At 44.7% G+C, this 21,395-nt stretch overlaps 1 protein-coding gene across 1 annotated transcript in view; it reads right to left on the bottom strand.

The window, feature by feature from the left end:
• The window catches only part of CUL4A (cullin 4A), a 101,356-nt gene that overhangs the window by 33,151 nt on the left and 46,810 nt on the right, over positions 1-21,395 (bottom strand). The window contains exons 10-12 of the mRNA XM_065397435.1: positions 10,412-10,530; positions 7,544-7,736; positions 5,911-6,015 (exon numbers count right to left, since the gene is read on the bottom strand). Coding sequence (XP_065253507.1) covers positions 5,911-6,015; positions 7,544-7,736; positions 10,412-10,530 — 417 coding nt within the window. The remainder of the gene's footprint in view (positions 1-5,910; positions 6,016-7,543; positions 7,737-10,411; positions 10,531-21,395) is intronic.

Consider the following 21,395-nt stretch of genomic DNA (forward strand, 5'->3'; position numbering starts at 1 on the left):
GCTGGAGTCTGCCAGAGGGAACTGACTGGTTCCAGCAAAGGCTTCATTAATGGGAAGGGTGATCGTTCTTGGGGAAGAGACCTGTAAGATATCTAGGAGCTTGTGTGGGTTATCTTGTACAAGCACCACCTGTACTCCCAAAGATATGGCCACCCTTCGCATAAAGCCCTGGAATTTTAAAATCCTCCAGAAGAGATGTTGATTCCGGGGTGACAGCCTCATCCAGAGAAGAAAGGAAATATTTGGGGCAGGGGCATGAAGAGATTCCCCCATTATCTTCCCTTCTTCTGTAGGCTCCAACAAAGGAAGAGGTAGAGGGACAGCAGAAGAGGCTTTCCTAGAAGTGCAAGGTATGGATAAAGGTGATCTTGTAGATTGGAACTCTTCTGAGAGGGTCTAGACCAGAGGTGGGCAAACTACGGCCTGCGGGACCGTCCTGCCCGGCCCCTGAGCTCCCGGCCGGGGAAGCTGGCCCCTCCTGCCGGGCAGCATGGCTAGCTGCGAGCTTCTGCTGCTCTGAGAAGCATGGTAAGGGGGTGGGGGGTTGGATAAGGGGCAGGGGGTCCCCAGGGACAAGGAGCGGGGCGGTTGGATGGGGGGGGCAGTCAGGGGACAGAGAGCGGGGGGGTTGAATAGGGGATGGGGTCCTGGAGGGTGGTCAGGGGACAAGGAGCAGGAGGGGTTGGATGGGTCAGGAGTTCTGAGGGGGGCAGTCAGGGGGCGGGAAGTCGGAGGGGGCTGATAGGGGGCAGGGGCCAGGCTGTTTGGGGAGACACAGACTTCCCTACCCGGCCCTCCATACAGTTTCTCAACGCCGATGTGGCCCTCGGGCCAAAAAGTTTGCCCACCCCGGTCTAGACCTCCATCACAGTTCAAGATGGCCTATAAGCCCACTGGAGGTATTCCACCATGCTGGGGCTTCCTTGTAAGAGTGCCAGTCATGACCTTCAGATTTAGTTTCTCTGGAACAAGGTTGGTAAAATGATGTAAAAAGACCTTGGAGGGGATCTTGGTGTCTCATGGTCTAAGTCTGAAGAGATGCAACTCTCCCCAGTAAATAGAGGAGCAGTCTCTGTTGGTGTTTGTGTAGGTCTCTGTGCTGGAGAAACATGGTGCTGCCCCAATAGCACCCACACAGAAGCAGCATCTGAGGGAGCAGGTGGCAGCGGGCAAGACAACTGGAACACCAAGATAGACAAGATAGTGCCTATACACGAATGCAAGAAGCCTGGGAAACAAGCAGGGAGAAGTGGAAGTCCTGGCACAGTCAAGGAACTATAATGTGATTGGAATAACAGAGACTTGGTGGGATAACTCACATGACTGGAGTACTGTCATGGATGGATATAAACTGTTCAGGAAGGACAGGCAGGGCAGAAAAGGTTGGGAAATTGCATTGTATGTAAGAGAGGAGTATGACTGCTCAGAGCTCCGGTATGAAACTGCAGAAAAACCTAAGAGTCTCTGGATTAAGTTTAGAAGTGTGAGCAACAAGGGTGATGTCATGGTGGGAGTCTGCTATAGACCACCAGACCAGGGGGATGAGGTGGACGAGGCTTTTCTCCGGTAACTAGCAGAAGTTACTAGATCGCAGGCCCTGGTTCTCATGGGAGACTTTAATCACCCTGATATCTGCTGGGAGAGCAATACAGTGGTGCACAGACAATCCAGGAAGTTTTTGGAAAGTGTAGGGGACAATTTCCTGGTGCAAGTGCTGGAGGAACCAACTAGGGGCAGAGTTCTTCTAGACCTGCTGCTCATAAACCGGGAAGAATTAGTAGGGGAAGCAAAAGTGGATGGGAACCTGGGAGGCAGTGACCATGAGATGGTCAAGTTTAGGATCCTGACATAAGGACGAAAGGAGAGCAGAATACGGACCCTGGACTTCAGAAAAGCAGACTTTGACTCCCTCAGGGAACTGATGGGCAGGATCCCCTGGGAAAATAAAATGAGGGGGAAAGGAGTCCAGGAGAGCTGGCTGTATTTTAAAGAATCCTTATTGAGGTTGCAGGAAAAAACCATCCTGATGTGTAGAAAGAATAGTAAATATGGCAGGCGACCAGCTTCTTAACAGTGAAATCTTTGCTGATCTTAAACAGAAAAAAGAAGCTTACAAGAAGTGGAAGATTGGACAAATGACCAGGGAGGAGTATAAAAATATTGCTCAGGCATGCAGGAGTGAATCAGGAAGGCCAAATCACACTTGGAGTTGCAGCTAGCAAGAGATGTTAAGAGTAACAAGAAGGGTTTCTGCAGGTATGTTAGCAACAAGAAGAAAGTCAAGGAGAGTGTGGGCCCCTTACTGAATGAGCGAGGCAACCTAGTGACAGAGGATGTGGAAGAAGCTAATGTACTCAATGCTTTTTTTGCCTCTGTCTTCACAAACAAGGTCAGCTCCCAGACTGCTGCACTGGGCAGCACAGTATGGGGAGGAGGTGACCAGCCCTCTGTGGAGAAAGAAGTGGTCCGGGACTATTTAGAAAAACTGGACGAGCACAAGTCCATGGGGCCGGATGCGCTGCATCCGGGGGTGCTAAAGAAGTTGCCGGATGTGATTGCAGAGCCATTGGCCATTATCTTTGAAAACTCATGGCGATCGGGGGAGGTCCCGGACGACTGGAAAAAGGCTAATGTAGTGCCCATCTTTAAAAAAGGGAAGGAGGAGGATCCGGGGACCTTCAGGCCAGTCAGCCTCACCTCAGTCCCTGGAAAAATCATGGAGCAGGTCCTCAAGGAATCAATTCTGAAGCACTTAGAGGAGAGGAAAATGATCGGGAACAGTCAGCATGGATTCACCAAGGGCAAGTCATGCCTGACTAACCTAATTGCCTTCTATGAGGAGATAACTGGGTCTGTGGATGAGGGGAAAGCAGTGGATGTGTTATTCCTTGACTTTAGCAAAGCTTTTGATATGGTCTCCCACAGTATTCTTGCCGGCAAGTTAAAGTAGTATGGGCTGGATGAATGGACTATAAGGTGGACAGAAAGCTGGCTAGATCGTCGGGCTCAATGGGTAGTGATCAATGGCTCCATGTCTAGTTGGCAGCCGGTTTCAAGTGGAGTGCCCCAAGGGTCGGTCCTGGGGCCGGTTTTGTTCAATATCTTCATTAATGATCTGGACGATGGTGTGGACTGCACTCTCAACAAGTTTGCAGATGACACTAAACTGTGAGGAGTGGTAGATACGCTGGAGGGTAGGGATAGGATACAGAGGGACCTAGACAAATTAGAGGATTGGGCCAAAAGAAACCTGATGAGGTTCAACAAGGACAAGTGCAAAGTTCTGCACTTAGGACGGAAGAATCTCATTCACTGTTACAGACTAGGGACCGAATGGTTAGGAAGCAGTTCTGCAGAAAAGGACCTAGGGGTTACAGTGGACGAGAAGCTGGATACGAGTCAACAGTGTGCCCTTGTTGCCAAGAAGGCTAACGGCATTTTGGGCTGTATAAGTAGGGGCATTGCCAGCAGATCGAGGGACATGATCATTCCCCTCTATTTGACATTGGTGAGGCCTCATCTGGAGTAGTGTGTCCAGTTTTGGGCCCCACACTACAAGAAGGATGTGGAAAAACTGGAAAGAGTCCAGCGGAGGGCAACAAAAATGATTAGGGGGCTGGAGCACATTACTTATGAGGAGAGGCTGAGGAAACTGGAATTGTTTAGTCTGCAGAAGAGAAGAATGAGGGGGGATTTGATAGCTGCTTTCAACTACCTGAAAGGGGGTTCCAAAGAGGATGGATCTAGACTGTTCTCAGTGGTACCAGATGACAGAACAAGGAGTAATGGTCTCAAGTTGCAGTGGGGGAGGTTTAGGTTGGATATTAGGAAAAACTTTTTCACTAGGAGGGTGGTGAAGCACTGGAATGGGTTACCTAGGGAGGTGGTGGAATCTCCTTCGATGGAGGTTTTTAAGGCCCGGCTTGACAAAGCCCTGGCTGGGATGATTTAGTTGGGAATTGGTCCTGCTTTGAGCAGGGGGTTGGACTAGATAACCTCTTGAGGTCCCTTCGAACCCTGATATTCTATGACAGGTGCCAGTGGTGCCAATGGAGCTTGGACGTCCGAAATGAAAAAGCCAGAGAAACAGATGGAGCCATGCTGATAAACATTGTTAACAGTGTTGCACACACAACAATTTTGTAGTTTGGATTTTCTTCTTAATTTATTGTGATATGACTGCTTCCCTCTCCGGTGTCCAAATGCAGCTGATGACTTATTTCCCCCCCTTGGTCAGCTGCAATCACTCACTCACACAAAGATGTTTTTGGCAAAAACATCATCTTCCCTCCTGGAGTCTGGTTTATTAATACACAAAATAGGCCTCTCTATATGTTTCAGAAAACCACTTCCTCCTCAGGCTTTTGGTATACCTCTCACTGGGCTCTGCAAATAGTCCTTTGAAACGTAAGAGTTATATGAATATCCACAAGCCTTCACCTCTTCCATCAGGGCTCCCCCAAATCCTCTCCTTAGGTTTCAGGTTCCACCACCCCTTGGTGCAGAGGTACCAGGAGTATGTTTCAGATGCAGGGTTCACTTTTCCTTCAGGCAATACATAGCTTCTTCAAAGTATTTCCCCCCCCACAAACCATAGCAGACTCCTTCATTGGGATCTGCCAAGAGGAACCCAACGCTACCACAGGAGTTCTACTTCAGATCTCCCAGCACAGAGACTTCCAAGCACCCCCCTGGGCCACTCTCCCACTGATAGAGTGGTTTGGTTGTATAGAACAGCTATGCCACTTTATTAGTGGGTGAGAAGCCCAGGAGAGAGCAGGGAGAGCTTGGGAGTCTCTGCTGAGAGATATGAAGGGAAATAGCTGGTGACTATAAATCCCAGAATATCTGTCCTTAAAGGGCCAAGACCCAGAAACTTGAGTACTCAGCAACACGTGCCCTTAATGTCCTGCTATGACCTATGTACTAGATTTCACACAAAAAATATTAGTATTTTGACCTAGCCTTTTAGTTCATTTAAAAACTTTAAAATTATACATATACATATATTAAAAGAAAGATAATAAACAAAAAATGTAGTCGCAGTTTCATATTTAGCATATCAAATTAAGAAAGATTAATCTCTTAGCCTCAAAAATATGTACTTCCTTCATCACCTCTGCCAGGATTTTCTTTGGTTTTGACAAACAAAAATCAGTCTGCACACAGTTCTATTTTATGGTGAACATCTGCTGTCTGGATTGCTATATTATAATAATTCTGGAAAATAGCTCCATAGCAAGAGCAAAGAGGGGTAAAAAGAGGGCAGCCCTGCCTACATCCCCTATATAAAGGGCACAATATTAGAAACTGCAACTATTTGGACATAAAAAGCTTTTTCTCTTTAGTTTAGAAATTTAGGATTTAGCTCATTTCCCACCCCCCAAAACAGCCAGCAGGTCGTTCAATTAGACATGGGGATATGCTTTTCCTGCTGTTCATTTTAGCAGAAATGTCCAGCTAAAGTGCTTATCTTTTTTATTATTTGGTAGAGAGTCATTTTTGGAAAGTGCACTGCAGTAAGCGGTCGAGCACTACAGTGACATCCTCTCTTCTCTCTACCTTGATCCACTCTGTTTGCATCCTTATGTCAGGGAGGGATTGGGGATGAAAAGGATGAGCCACTGTTTGCTGGGCTCCCACATACTCTATCTGGGAAGCCAGTGGAGGGAAACCGTGAGGGGGGGGAAATGCTATCAGTGACCTTCCCAGCTTCCTGGTCAGAGGCCACGTTTAACCTGTGGTCTTTGTGCAGAGCTCCCACTAACATCAGTCTCTAATTTTGTAGTCCCAGTTTATAGACTCTTAAACACATCACAAGTTTGTCACTGCTGCACTAAATCAATTAACAATTCTAGCAGTAGCACTGAAGATCATCTTTTAATCACATCAATTTTAAACCCTTCTTACCATGAATGAATCTGAATATTATCATGATTTTGTCAAGGATTCTTTCCAGCTCTTCATCTGTTGCTTCTTTATTTCCAGCTCTTAACTTTGAATCCACATGTTTTGCTACAAATAAATAAAAAAATTGAGGAGCTTAAAATAAAAATCCCTCTAAAATTACTGTAATGTTTCCACTTCTAATATTACTAGATATTAAAACATTGGTGAAATGCCAAATGTTCTGTTTTGTAATCAATTTTCCCTCCTCCAAAGTCAGTGGAATTATATTCAAGTATTACGTTATTAGTGGAAAAATTTATGCCACAAAGGATCTGACCAAGATAAAGATTAATACAACAAATTAGCTTTAAAATTAATGTACTAAAACACTAGAATCTTCATGTTATGTTCACTACAAGAACATTACTTGTTGATAGACAATGTTTTGGAATTATGCAATGCATATGAATGTATTATATGAGAAACAAAAATAAACAACACAAAGACGACTATTTTTGTAGACCTTTACCGTGCCCTCTGGCTCTCACCAAAACTTAAACAGAAGCGATGCTTTCGAGTTAGTAGCTTGATAATGGTAGAAAAAAATACAATTACGCCATGAATTTTAATTAAGGTATAGAAAGCCATATGAATATCCCTACTCTGGGTCTTACTAGGTTACGTGTCAGTGGGATGAGAAGGAAGCCATTGTAACAGCTGAGGATACAGTACCCACAAGTGGCAATAAGCCCATATCACTGCTTTGCACATGTCAAATAGTATTCAGTCACCTTTCCTATGTAAGGGTATTTTTTAGAAAGCCATTTTTCAGGTTAGCAGGCAAAAGCAAAAGAATATGGTATAGACAGAAACTAAGGGGCAGATCCTCAGCTAATGTAAATTGCAGGAGCTCCATTGACTTCAAAGTCAGAGCTACGACAATTTACACCACCTGTGGATCTGTCCCCATACTACTTATTCTGAAACATTTTAAATACTCTTTGTCTAATGTACACTAACTGATTACGCTTCCCTTTCCTGACTTCTGAGGTCCTGAACAATTTTCTTCTTTACAACTCAGTCTTCCTGTAACTGAATGCTTTTAAAATTGGTGTTCTCCTGAGTTTAGCTCAGGGGAAAAAACAATCAACCAACCAAAAAAACCCCACTACTTCTTCCTTCTTAGGCATATTTTTCTTAGCATTGACTATCAGACTGTATGGGAAACTGAGGTTTTAACACCAGTATAAGCCTCATCCATAAGACATACCCACTATTCTATTCTGAAGAAATAGTTAAATTTCTTTTTCTAATAGCTACTCTTCCCCCTTAGCAACTTACTCTGCTTTAGGAAATTAGCCACACGGGTTTCTAAGCAACTGTCAGCATCAGTCACAATGTAAGCAAGTAGGGGTGCAGCAATAGCAGGAGTTAACATGCTCCTTCACGTGACTGAGCACACACCTGACAAACACATCCAGACTTTTACCTGGATCCCATGACATATCCAGACTAATTTTTGCCTGGTACCCCAAAAGCAATTCTTCCAGTGGGCTATGCATTGCATTGCTATTATACTAGCATACTCAGTATGCTTTATATTATTATGCTTTCTATAGGTTTTAGAAATATTTTACAGAAAAATATTTTGTACCTATCAATTCTGCAGGCTTATTTGGTCTCTTGTTGATAAATGTTTCAAAGGATTCCTTCATCAAGTTTATAAATTTCTCATTTTTCTGAAAGCACGCTTCTATGATATGGTCCACTTTATCCTTAAAATCTAGTAGCTCTTGCACCATATCCTTGTCCTTTTCAGGATTAACCACTATTGTTGTCCCAAAGTTCTGTAAAAACAAACACTTTTGATAATCAAATACTTCATTGCTACCTATCTCCCCCCACAGACACATACACCCTTATGAAATTTAGCAATTGGAAAAATTTATCAGAGGTGCTTAATAATAATTGAAATCGTAAAGCTGTTAAAAATGATGAGATGCATTGAAATTTAAACACAAAACCAAAAAAATCCAAACACACATTAATGGATTTCAAACAGCAATGTTTAAGAGATCACTTACATTTAAAACAGAAACTAAACAAAAATTACGTATTAGACATGGTTGTACACACACAAGTTTACAGTTAAATACATGATTTACGTAAAAGAGTATGTGGAAAAGTGTAGCAAGAATGATCAGTGTAATGAAAAACTTTGCATGACTTTTTTTTTTAAACCCACTGAACTGTTTATTTGCAGAAATAACTGGATATGATTTAGCTGCTTCTGGTCACTCCAAGATTCTAAGGTCAACAAGGGCTACAAAAGTGAAAAAACAGAGCCGTCATCAGGTTGGGGTGGGGGGGGAAGCTATTGACTCGTAAGGACAAAATTCTTGCTTTATCATTTTTTAATCTTATCTTGTTTCTACTTGTGCCCAGCTCTCCAGTGGAATTATAACACTATTTGTCTACTGAATCAGACAGTCTACACAACAGTGTTTGATTGACCTGCTATTTAAGATGGCTTAAGAATGTTATTATCTGGTAATTGTCACAAGGAGAGTGACCAGATTTCCAAAGTGAAAAACTGGGACAACTGCACAGAGGCAGCAGGATGGCAGATCCATATTTTTCCATTCGCTTCTATCTTAGCCACTGTAACAGCTGAAAAACCAAAATAGGCAAGACAACTAAGGCTAGGTCTACACTACAGCGGGGGGTCGACCTAAGATACGCAACTTCAGCTACGTGAATAGCGTAGCTGAAGTTGCGTATTTTAGGTCGACTTACCTGGCTGTGAGGACGGCGGCAAGTCTACCGCTGCCGCGCCGCCGTCGACTCCGCTGCCGCCTCTTGCCGCGGTGGATTTCCGGAGTCCACGGCAGAGCGATCAGGGATCGATTTTATCGCGTCTTCACTAGACGCGATAAGTCGATCCCCAATAGACCGATTGCTACCCGCCGATCTGGCGGGTAGTGAAGATGTGCCCTCAGACTTCCCTCTTAACATCTAACTAGCCACAGCAATAATTCATAGATATGATACTTGATACACTGCCTTGATCCTGCCTGAATCCAACCCCTGGCTCCCAATGTCCGCATACTCCATATCTCTAGGTACTCACATGGCCCCCATTACTGTAGTATCTGAGCAAATTTACAATCTTTAATGTACTTATCCGCACAACACCCCGAGTGGCAGAGAAGTACCATCCCCATTTTATAGATGGGGACCTGAGGCACAGAGAGGCTAAGTGACTTGCCCAAGGTCAGAGAGAGAGAGAGAGAGAGAGAGAGAGAGAGAGAGAGAGTCTGTGGCAGAGCAGGGATTTGATCCCAGGTGCCTTAATTTGCCCTATACACTCTCTCATACCCCCAGGACTCACCCTCTCCAAAGTTGTCAAACATTCCCTGTGACCTGACCCCTCCCCCATCTATTCACCAACACTTTTGACTAGTTTCCTCCTGGTGTTCGTGGCTCCCTGGACTCCACCTCCAGGAGTCCTTAAAACTGGGAAATGTACAAGTTAATTAAAACTTGACCAGAAAGGGGAGTCTAGTCCTAAAATCTGGGCTGTATCAACTTTCCAGGGGGCATCAGGTCATCCTATTCACATGGGATTTTCTCTCACTATCTCTTGGAGTACACAGTCTCAAATGCCCATCAGTCTCTCTCCCATCTCGGAAGCGATAGTTGAGTGGTTACAACCAATGATATGACTAGCATTTGGGAAACCAAGCGTATAATGTTTCTGACATGCCTTCCGTAATACTACCTCACAATGCAAGACATATGATTCCAGGAGTTTCACTGGAATGTTTTATCATACAGTCAGCCCCAGCTTAAGGTTACAATTTGAAAGCATCTCCGCTAGACTGCAAGTTCTTCAGGATGAGTGTACAAACATACAACAGTTTAATGTCTAGTACAATGGAGATGAGACCTCTAAGTGCCACCAGAATAGATTTTTAAGAGAGAATTCTTCTCACTTTCAAAATAATAATTTTAAAAACCTTTAGCCTGTTAACTGTTATAACAAGCAGCAATTATTTATAGCATAACAAATCTGCAGTGCTGATGGAAGTATCAGTCGAGATCTGATGTTCCAATAGTTTCAAAGGAGTGTGACTAGAGTGTCAGGAGAACTATTTATTTTGAACCAAACATAACTAACTTTCCAGCCCAACATTTTCTCAAATCATATGAAGTTCTGATTTTAAAAAATCTGTTTGCACTGTTCAGTCCTGTAAAATAAACAGTTCCTAAATATGATTTTAAATAAAAATGTGTATGCACTGTGGTTTCTCACCACAGGAGCTTTCAGAATATTGCTGAACAAAATGGGTGCATTAACAAAAATAAATAAAAAACCCACATACCTGCTTAAAATATAATTTTCATGAACACAGTTGAGTGTTTTATTGGTTCTCATTACTTGTTTTTAAAAGCCAAGCAGTCACTCCACTGTGGACAGCATAAATATGAGGACAGTAAGATGCAATGAAGTTTGAAATACCTTGATGTATTCACTCCAGTTTTGCAACAGGATCTGCTGCCCACCTTTTACCCGGCTGAACAGCTGGTATGTCTGGGTGAGATCTGATATTCTGTTTTCATCAAGCAGATTATCAAGTCCTAAAATAAGAATAAACCAACTTTAATGTAGTGATATAAATGCAGTTAAAGACAGAATAGAGGGTATGTGGGCTCTATGAAATAATCAATACAATTGATTGATTGATAATCAGCTACAATTTCTTTTGTAAAGAGGAGTTATGCTCAGTACTGACAAGTGTCTATGGACTAGATCCACAGAGGGATTTAGGCACCCAACTGCCACTTTAGGCAGCAAAGTCCAAAATCTAGATCCTTAGAACACCCCATTCAGTTGCCACCTAATCCTGCACACATCTGAATGCCCTAGGTGCCTATGTTTCCACCGATAAAGTCCCCATAGGACCTACATTTCTGCTGATGGACGTCAACACAGCTAAGTCCTGATGCCCAGAACTAGCTCACACCTAAGTCCCAGCAGGATTAATAATATAGGAATTCCCCTGCCTATCTCACCTGTGAGATCCAACACTGCAGGGGAAGAGAGGTGCCCCCCTTATGTCCTGTAGCCCAGTGGGTAAAGCACTCAGCCAGGATGTAGGACACCAGGGTTCAAAACTCTACTTTGTCTGATTTGGAGCAGGGACTTCAATGCTGGTCTCCCACTTCCCAGGTGAGTGTCCTGATCACTGACCTAAGGGGTATTGGGTGGGTGGTGGTAGTAGCCCATAGGGCTAGCTTGCCGCTATTATAATCACTGTCTTGCCTTCATTATATTCAGCAATAATGCAAGGAACCTAATAGGCAGGGGTGCTGGAACAATTTGTATAGTGGAAGTGCTGAAAGTTATTGAACCAAACGGTCAGCCCTGTATATAATGGAAACCACTTCAAGCAAGGGGGTGCGGCAGCACTCCCAGCACCCCTAATTCAGAACCTTTGCCTACAGGCCTGTATTCTGTAAGACACAGCAGTGAGCATAGCTAGCATAAATAAGGCTTGAGGCCTATGAACTTTGGCATAGATAAAAGGCCCAATGGAAAATCCCAAATATAGGGGAGCTGAAAATAGAGTGTTTAAGGGGAATTTCCAACCACAGGAACATGGGTCCAACCACAAGAATATCACAGAGACAAATTGATGTTCATAGCAACAACAAAAGGTAAATTTGCTACATCTGCAGATACCTAACTACAAGAGGCCCATGGCAACAAATTGACGTATATGATAGTTAGTTGAGATCATTAATATACTAACATATAGGAGAAAGACAATCCAACATTAGTAAGGTAAGGAAATACAAATAAGGAACAGGGGAGAAACCCCTACTGAATATGCACCAGACATAATGGCATCAGCATAACAGATTACAAAAGTTGCATCCCAGCCTATGGGTAGTAGGAGAAAGATGTAGCCTTTGGGATGTGCCAGAATGATGGCTGCTGGTGATGAGAGGGAAGGTGACGGTGAAATTCTTAAGTAATCCATGTAATTAATACATAGCCTATAACTCAGGCTACAGGGTCTCTCTCTGGCCTGGTCTACACAATGAGTTTAATTCGAATTTAGCAGCGTTAAATCGAATTAACCCTGCACCCATCCACACAACGAAGCCATTTACTTCGAAATAAAGGGCTCTTAAAATCGATTTCTGTACTCCTCCCTGACGAGGAGTAGCGCCAAAATCGATATTGCCATTTTGAATTAGGGTTAGTGTGGCCGCAATTCGACGGTATTGGCCTCCGGGAGCTATCCCACAGTGCACCATTGTGACCGCTCTGGACAGCAATCTGAACTCGGATGCACTGGCCAGGTAGACAGGAAAAGCCCCGCGAACTTTTGAATTTCATTTCCTGTTTGCCCAGCGTGGAGAGCACAGGTAACCATGCAGAGCTCATCAGCACATGTAATCATGCAGTCCGAGAATCGAAAAAGAGCACCAGCATGGACCGTACGGGAGGTACTGGATCTGATTGCTATATGGGGAGAGGATTCAGTGCTAGTAGAACTACGTTCCAAAAGACGAAATGCCAAAACTTTTGAAAAAATCTCCCAAGGGCATGATGGAGAGAGAGGCCACAATAGGGACTCATATAAGTGCCGCGTTAAAGTTAAGGAGCTCAGACAAGCCTATCAAAAAACAAAGGAGGTAAACGGTTGCTCCGGGTCAGAGCCGCAGACATGCCGCTTCTATGCTGAGCTGCATGCATTTCTAGGGGGGGCCACCACCACTACCCCACCTCTGACCGTGGATTCCGAGGCAGGGGTAATCTCAGCCATGCCTGAGGATTCTGCGGACGGGGAAGATGAGGAGGAGGAGGAGGACGAGCTTGCGGAGAGCACACAGCACTCCATTCTCCCCAACAGCCAGGATCTTTTTCTCAGCCTGACTGAAGTACCCTCCCAACCTCCAGACAATGAGGCCATAGAAGGGACCTCCGGTGAGTGTACCTTTGTAAATATAAAACATGGTTTAAAAGCAAGCGTTTTTTAATGATTAATTTGCCCTGAAGACTTGGGATGCATTCGCGGCCAGTACAGCTACTGGAAAAGTCTTAACGTGTCTGGGGATGGAGCGAAAATCCTCCAGGGACATCTCCATGAAGCTCTCCTGGAGGTACTTTCCAGAAGATTTCTGGGCAGTGCAGCCTTATTCCGTCCTCCATGGTAGGACACTTGACCACGCCATGCTAGTAGCAAGTAATCTGGTATCATTGCATAACAAAGCCTGGCAGTGTATGCTGGCATTCAAGCAACATCCGTTCTTTATCTCGCTGTGTTATCCTCAGGAGAGTGATATCGCTCATGGTAACCTGGTTGAAATATGGGAATTTAATTAAGGGGACAGAGGTGGCCGTTCCTACTGGGCTGTTTGCCTGTGGCTGAAAAGAAATCCTTCCCTGCAGTTAGCCAAGGAGGGGTGAATTGGCACTGAGCTTTTCGCGTTTGGCTAGCAGGGATCTTCCCTGATAACAGCCATGCGGTGGGGGGAGGGGTAAAGCGATCATCCTAGAGACTTGGATGGGGGGGGGGTTAGTTTGGTTTCTGCTGCTGCACGTTAACAGGAAAACCGCAGCACTCAACAGGCTTTGCTTGGTATGTGGGAAAGGAGCCGAAAGACAATGGCTCACCATGGCCGCATACAAGCTGAATTCTATTGCCCAGACCTGCGTCTGTGCTCTCTAACACCAAAGCCGCAGGCACTCAATATTAAGATGCAAAATGCGACCTTGTACCGAAATCACATGTGCTATGTAATGTGAATAGTGTTGTTCACCGTGAAAGAGTATAAGCATTGTTCTGTAAAATGTATCTTTTTAAATACTTCTCTACCTTTTTTCCCTCCCTCCCGCAGCTGCAAATTTTTCAAGCCTCCCTCCTCCGTCCCAGAGACTATCTCAGATAAGGCGGCGAAAAAAAAGGATGCGAGACGAAATGTTCTCTGAAATCATGGAATCCACCCGCAATGAAAGAGCTCATCTGAATGAGTGGAAGGACACGGTATCAAAGTACAGGAAAGATGCCAGTGAACGTGAGGTCATGAGGGACGCTCGAGATGAGAGGTGGCAGGCTGCAACGCTGGGGCTGCTGCGTGATCAAAAGGACATGCTCCGGCGTCTGGTGGAGCTTCAGGAACGGCAGCAGGATCACAGAGTGCCGCTGCAGCCGCTGTATAACCACCCTCCCCCCCCCCCCCCATGTTCCATAGCCTCCTCACCCAGACGCGTAAGAACGCGGGGGGGGAGGAGGGGAGGCTCCGTGCACCCTCCCACTCCACCCCAGTGGACAGCCCAACCAAAAGGTTGTCATTATATTGAACTTTTTTAGTGGCCTTTTCCTTCCCTCCTATCCTCCTCCCAAACCCCACCCGGGCTACCTTGCCAGTTCTCTCCCTATGTTTATAATCAATTAATAAAGAATACATGCTTTTTAAACGATAGTGACTATTTCCTTTGAAAGCAAGCTATGACCGAAGGGGGGAGGGTGGTTTGCTTACAGGGAATGAGTCAATCAAGGGGGCGGGTTTTCAACAAACAGAACTTTCACACCGTAGTCTGGCCAGTCATGAAACTGGTTTTCAAAGCTTCTCTGATGCGCAGCGCTTCCTGGTGTGCTCTTCTAATCGCCCTGGTGTCTGGCTGCGCGTAATCAGCGGCCAGGCGATTGCCTCAGCCTCCCACCCCGCCATAAAGGTCTCCCCCTTACTCTCACAGAGATTGTGGAGCACACAGCAAGCAGCAATAACAATGGGAATATTGGTTTGGCTGAGGTCTGAGCGAGTCAGTAACGTGCGCCAGTGACCCTTTAAACGTCCAAATGCACATTTTACCATCATTCTGCACTTGCTCAGCCTGTAGTTGAACAGCTCCTGACTACTGTCCAGGCTGCCTACGTATGGCTTCATGAGCCATGGCATTAAGGGGTAGGCTGGGTCCCCAAGGATAACTATAGGCATTTCAACATCCCCAATGGTTATTTTCTGGTCTGGGAATTAAATCCCTTGCTGCAGCCATTTAAACAGTGTAATGTTCCTGAAGACGCGAGCATCATGGACCCTTCCCGGCCATCCCACGTTGATGTTGGTGAAACGTCCCTTGTGATCCACCAGTGCTTGCAGCACCATTGAAAAGTACCCCTTGCGGTTTATGTACTGGCTACCCAGGTGCTCCGGTGCCAAGATAGGGATATGGGTTCCATCTATCGCCCCACCACAGTTAGGGAATCCCATTGCAGCAAAGCCATCTACTATGACCTGCACATTTCCCAGAGTCACTACCTTTGGTAGCAGCAGCTCAGTGATTGCTTTGGCTACTTGTATCACAGCAGCCCCCACGGTAGATCTGCCCACTCCAAATTGATTCCCGACTGACCGGTAGCTGTCTGGCATTGCAAGCTTCCACAGGGCTATCGCCACTCGCTTCTCAACTGTGAGGGCTGCTCTCATCTTGGTATTCTGGCGCTTCAGGGCAGGGGAAAGCAAGTCACCAAGTTCCATGAAAGTGCCCTTACACATGCGAAAGTTTCGCACCCACTGGGAATCGTCCCAAACCGGCAACACTATGCGGTCCCACCAGTCTGTGCTTGTTTCCCACTGTACTTGCTTTCAACAATGACGTCTTGCACTTCATTGGGGACTCATTGGGGACTCTGTCGTGGATTGAAATCCCCAGAATTCTTCTTTCCATTGCCCTCTCTGTGACAGCCAGTTGTTGCTCCTCTATCTTAGATATCTCCTCTATCCATGTTTTGCTGCCACACAACATTGCCGGCAATACTGTTGAATTGAAGAAGTTGGCACATTTTGTCTTGTTGATATTTCCTTGGAGGACATCCTTGATAGAACTGAATGAGTGCCAACCAGCTTTCTTTCTTTGTGAGAGTTCGCCTTCCTGATCATGGCGCATGTTAATTTCTTGACCCAAATAGATGTATTACTCAACTTCTTCTATTTGTTCTCCCTTGACTATTATGTGGGCTTTTGGCAAGGCATCAAACTGCATAAATTTCATTTTAGAGCGGTTCATTTTCAGTTCGACTTGGCTGCTTTTTATGTTGACTTCTCATAGCATTTTCTGCAGTTTGATAGTGTTTTTGGCAATCAACACGATATCATCCGCAAATCTGAAGTGGTTTAACTGCTCTCTGTTGACACGGATTCCACCCTTCCAATTCATCCATCATCTTACCATTTTGAGGCAGGCTGTGAAGAGTTTTGGTGAAACTGTGACGTTACACCCCATATTCTTCATAGAAATATTGTTGTGATATGAATATGGCATAACTAAGATATGTTTTATGCAAGATGGGTCATGTAAGGTATCACTGAAAAGATCATGATTCGCTGAATGTGATTATCCAATTTGTATACATATATCATTTCTGTATCTGAAGTTAGGAATATTGACTATAACAATTACAACTGTGTGTGTATTTGGGGGAACGCTCACCAGACAGTAGGCAATCAACCGCAATGGGCCGTTAGGAAGAACAATAAGACTTGGAAGATACTAATCTCCCGCCTTCCTGAGAAGCTCCAGGGGTTGCTGCTTTGACACTAGAGGGTCACGTGATTACGTCACCTGGTACTAGACCCCCATCTTGGGCTTTCAGTGTTTTTCCATTAAGAGGGCGTGGGGGGATCAGATTGGGAAACAAAAGATTCCTGCCTTATGTAAATTCTATTTAAGGCTGGGAAGTAAGGCAAACAGAACTCTTCTCCATTGCCTCCCCGTCCAAGAAGGAAGATTGCTAAAAAGACCTGAATGGAAAGGCACAGGCTGAGTCAGGGGTCCAGTCTGTAAAGAGAAATAATGGGAACTCTAAGCTACAGAAACTCTACAACCTGCCTAAAACAACATTTAGGGTGAGAAATTACATTTTGTAACCTGTTTCTTGAGTGTATTAAGTTTAGTTTGGGTGTTTTGTTTTATTTGCTCAGTAATCTGCTTTGTTCTGTTTACTATCCCTTTAATCACTTAAAATTTACCTTTTGTAGTAAATTTTTTTTTTGTTTATTACAAATCCCAGTTTGTACAATTCATATGGGGGAGGGAAGGCTGTGCATATCTCTCTCCACATTGAGTGAGAAGACGAATTTCTATGAGCTTGCTCTGTGCAGATCTCTCTATACAGCGCAAGACAATATTATTTTGGGTTTACACTCCAAAGGAGGTGTGCACGTGAGTGCAGAGTAAATCTCTAAGCTAAATCTTCCCACACAGAGCTGATTTCAGTCTGTGTCTGCAGCTGAGTGTGGCCTTACCTCTGTGTGTGTGCTAGAGAAGGCTTGAGGGCCTGGCACAGCTAGGACAGGGTGAGGAAACCCAGACTGGTGGAACAGGCAGAACCAGTGGGACCCCAGCACATCAGGTGGCACACCAAAAGGGGCGGGGTCCAACCCATCATATGTGTCTCCTTGCTTCACATCTTTTTTGACTGGGATGCGAAAGGCAGTGTCGAACAGAATTATATCTGTATACTCTGATCTGCAGTCAGAGTTCGCTTCCTTTAGCAGTTTGATGTAGTTTGTGTCGATGCCCTGCTCTGCAAGAGCTTTCAGCACTGCGTTGATCTCTATGCTGTCAAACGCTTTTTCATAGTCGACGAAGGCAATGCATAAAAGGAATTTGTATTCCCTTGAGCGCTCCAATAGCTGGTTTATAGTAAAGATGGGTCCACTGTGCTGAAATTCCTTTGAAAACCTGCCTGATCTCTCAGCTGCTGCGCATCCAGACTCTCAGTCGGTTTGTTACTATTTTGGTGACTGGTTTGTAGACATGTGAGAGCAGGCATATTTGACAATAGTTCTTTAGATCTTCACAATTGCCCTTCTTGTACAGCAAAATGGTGTTGGACTCCTTCCAGCCAGGTGGTATCTTCAGCATTTCCAAGTAATGACTAAACTTCTGAGCAAGGGTTTCCCAGACGCCTTGGTCTCCAGCTCTTATAATTTCAGTTGTCAATCTGTCTTTTCCTGGAGCTTTTCCTTCCTTCATTTGGTAAACTGCATGTCGAACTTTGCTGACGAGGACCGGGAGTACGTGCGCGTTCGTCTGTTGAAATAAACGTCCCATTGCCAATAATTGAGACACGAACAGTTCAGTGTAGAAATCTTTGCAGACCATTTCCATCCCTGTTCTGTCGATTACTGCTTTTCCGTCCTTGTTCTTCAGCATCATTATTGTCAATGTGTACAGCCAGCATCAGTTCCCATTTGCATTTTTTTAGGCTTCTGCAATCTTCAGCCATATTTAAGAGACCTTCATTTCTGTGCTTCTCAACGTCCTCCTTTAGTTTTCTTATCAGCTTGCAGAGGAGGGAATACTCGAGTTTGTCACCATCATTTCACTTCATATTCCTCCGCTTCTCTACCATGTTCCTCATTTCCTCCAAGATTCTTCCCTTCACTCTTTTCGGTCTTTCTTTCTCGCCTAATTTCACGCACTACCTCAGCTTATCAGCAAAAATTTTATAGTCCTAGTCACAGTTGTCTATGAAACTCCAGTCTTCCTTGGAAATGTTCGCTTTCAGGATTGCCTCGTCAAATATTTTCAGCTGCTGTCTCTGATTTGCCATTTGTAGCACTTTCTTCTCCACCTTTCCTTGAAGTTGAGCCTCACTCTGAGCAAATGGGAGGTAGTGATCATCGCTTGCTCAGAAAATAAATTCGGATAATTTTGAATAGTTTGTATAATTATATTTGGTCATTAGTGCCTCATAGTTGGAAATCCTAAATTGTAGGGTCACCAATGAGTAGGCCTTACTACCAAAAAAAATCTACTCTCTTCCAGTCCCTATTGTATGGGGTGGTACTGGAATGATGCTGTCTGCCCCTTTCATTCACGGCCTCCACCACGAGGGAGTGAGGTGTGGGATGCGAAAAGAGAAATTGCATTCCCTTAGAAGGACCATAATATTTTTATCCGCCCTTTTCCAGGTGGGTGGGACTGTTGCTGGGGTTTGCCAGATCGTTTTGGCCTGGTCCATGACAGCATCATTAATTGTCAGGGCAATTATGGAAGAAGTTGAAGTCTGCAGGATGTCCAGAAACATATGCTGGGATTCAGCTACTTCTTCTACTGGTATGTCCAGGGAATCTGCCATCCTCTTAGAGTGTTCCTGGAACTGTTTGAAATCATCCTTCGTGGTGGGGGATGGGGGCATGATGGCTTCAGCCGGAGAGGAGGATGAAATGTTGACTGCTGGTGCAGCTTCCTGGTCTGAAGTATCCTTTAGTTCCTCAACTGCCTCTTCCAGGGCTTCAGAGGGTCCTGGTACAAAGGATGAAGGAGAATGCCTTGACCTCACCCTGGGTGGACTGGGAGGCTTGTGGTATAGTGGGCGGTACTGGCACCCATGTGCAGTGTAAGGCCACTGTGGTGGAAATGGCCTGGGTGGTGGCAACCATGAGGGTCTGTACCAGCGCTGAGTTTCAGGTCCTGGGCGATAATCCCATTGTTACAGTGGACCTGGTCTGGTAGATGCATGAACAGGGAAGGAGTGATGGGAGGAGTAGATTTCCCCTTCATCCTCATCAACCTCATCACCCAATTGGGGGTGGAGCTGAGCTGGGCGGTGTGGTGAGTTGGCTCGGTACTGGGTGTGCTGGAGCGAGGTCGGTACCAAGGAGATTCTGGCGCCTGAGGAAACCAGAAGATCCTGGTAGTGGAGGAACTGTTGCGATACCAAGAGCATCGGTAACAAAGATGGTGTTATCGACAGTACCGATGTATGTGCTGTGGTTGTCGGTGCTGAGGATTGTGCGCTTTGCATTGTAAAGGCAGAAGGTGGCGCCACAGCCTGTAGCAGTGCCGAGCTACTCAGCACCATATGCCTAATCGGCTCCGATGGCATAGAGGCAGAGGTTTTGGTTTCTCTTTGTTGCCTTGTCCGAGCTAGCCGGCTTAAGGTCTTTGCTCACGTGGTACCCACAGTATCAGATGGTCCTGCTACCTTGCGGGACAGGATCTGGTCCAAGAGGTGAATATAGCTGGATCGCGTGGTAATAGTGACCATAATATAATTAAATTTAACATCCCTGTGGCAGGGAAAACATCACAGCAGCCCAACACTGTAGCATTTAATTTCAGAAAGGGGAACTACACAAAAATAAGGAAGTTAGTTAAACAGAAATTAAAGGGTACAGTGTCAAGAGTGAAATCCCTGCAAGGTACATGGAAACTTTTTAAAGACACCATAATAGACACTCAACTTAAATGTATGCCCCAAATTAAACAACATAGTAAGAGAACCAAAAAAGTGCCACCGTGACTAAACAACAAAGTAAAAAAAGCAGTGAGACACAAAAAGGATCCTTTAAAAAGTGGAAGTTAAATCCTAGTGAGGAAAATAGAAAAGAGCATAAACTCTGGAAAATAAAGTGAAAAAATATAATTAGGAAGGCCAAAAAAGAATTTAAAGAACAGTTAGCCAAAGACTCAAAAACTATTAGCAAACATTTTTTTTAAGTACATCGGAAGCAGGAAGCCTGCTAAACAACCAGTGGGGCCACTGAACAATTGAGATGCTAAAGGAGCACACAAGGACAATAAGGACAATGCGGAGAAACTAAATGAATTCTTTGCATCAGTCTTAATAGCTGAGGATGTGAGGGAAATTCCCAAACCTGAACCATTCTTTTCAGGTGACAAATGTGAAGAACTGTCCCAGATTGCAGTGTCATTAGAGAAGGTTTTGAAAGAAATTGATAATCTAAACTGTAATAAGTCACCAGGACCAGATGGTATTCACCCAAGAGGTCTCAAGGAACTCAAATGTGAAATTGCAGAACTACTAACTGTAGTTTGTAACCTATCATTTAAATCAGCTTCTGTACCAAATGATTGTAGGGTAGCTAATGTGACGCTAATTTTTAAAAAGGGCTCCAGAGGTGATCCTGGAATTACAGGCCTGACTTCAGTACCAGGCAAACTGGTTGAAACTATAGTAAAGAACAAAATTATCAGACACATAGATGAACATAATTTTTTGGGGAAGAGTCAACATGGTTTTTGTAAAGTGAAAACATGCCTCACCAATCTACTAGAATTCTTTGAAGGGGTCAGCAAGCATGTGGACAAGGGGGATCCAGTGGATATAATGTACTTAGATTTTCAGAAAGCCTTTGACAAGGTCACTTACCAAAGGCTCTTAAGCAAAGTAAGTTGTCATGGGATAAGAGGGAAGGTCCTCTCACGGACTGGTAACTAGTTAAAAGTTAGGAAACAAAGGGTAGGAATAAATGGTCAGTTTTCAGAATGGAGAGAGGTAAATAGTAGTGTACCCCCAAGGATCTGTACTGGGACCAGTCCTATTCAACATATTCATAAATGAGCTGGAAAAAAGGGGTAAATAGGTGGCAAAATTTGCAGATGATATGAAACTACTCAAGATAGTTAAGTCCCAAGCAGACTGCGAAGAGCTACAAAAGGATCTCTCAAAACTGGG

Source organism: Emys orbicularis, chromosome 1 (assembly GCF_028017835.1).
Source record: "Emys orbicularis isolate rEmyOrb1 chromosome 1, rEmyOrb1.hap1, whole genome shotgun sequence".
NCBI classification, from domain to species: Eukaryota; Metazoa; Chordata; order Testudines; family Emydidae; genus Emys; species Emys orbicularis.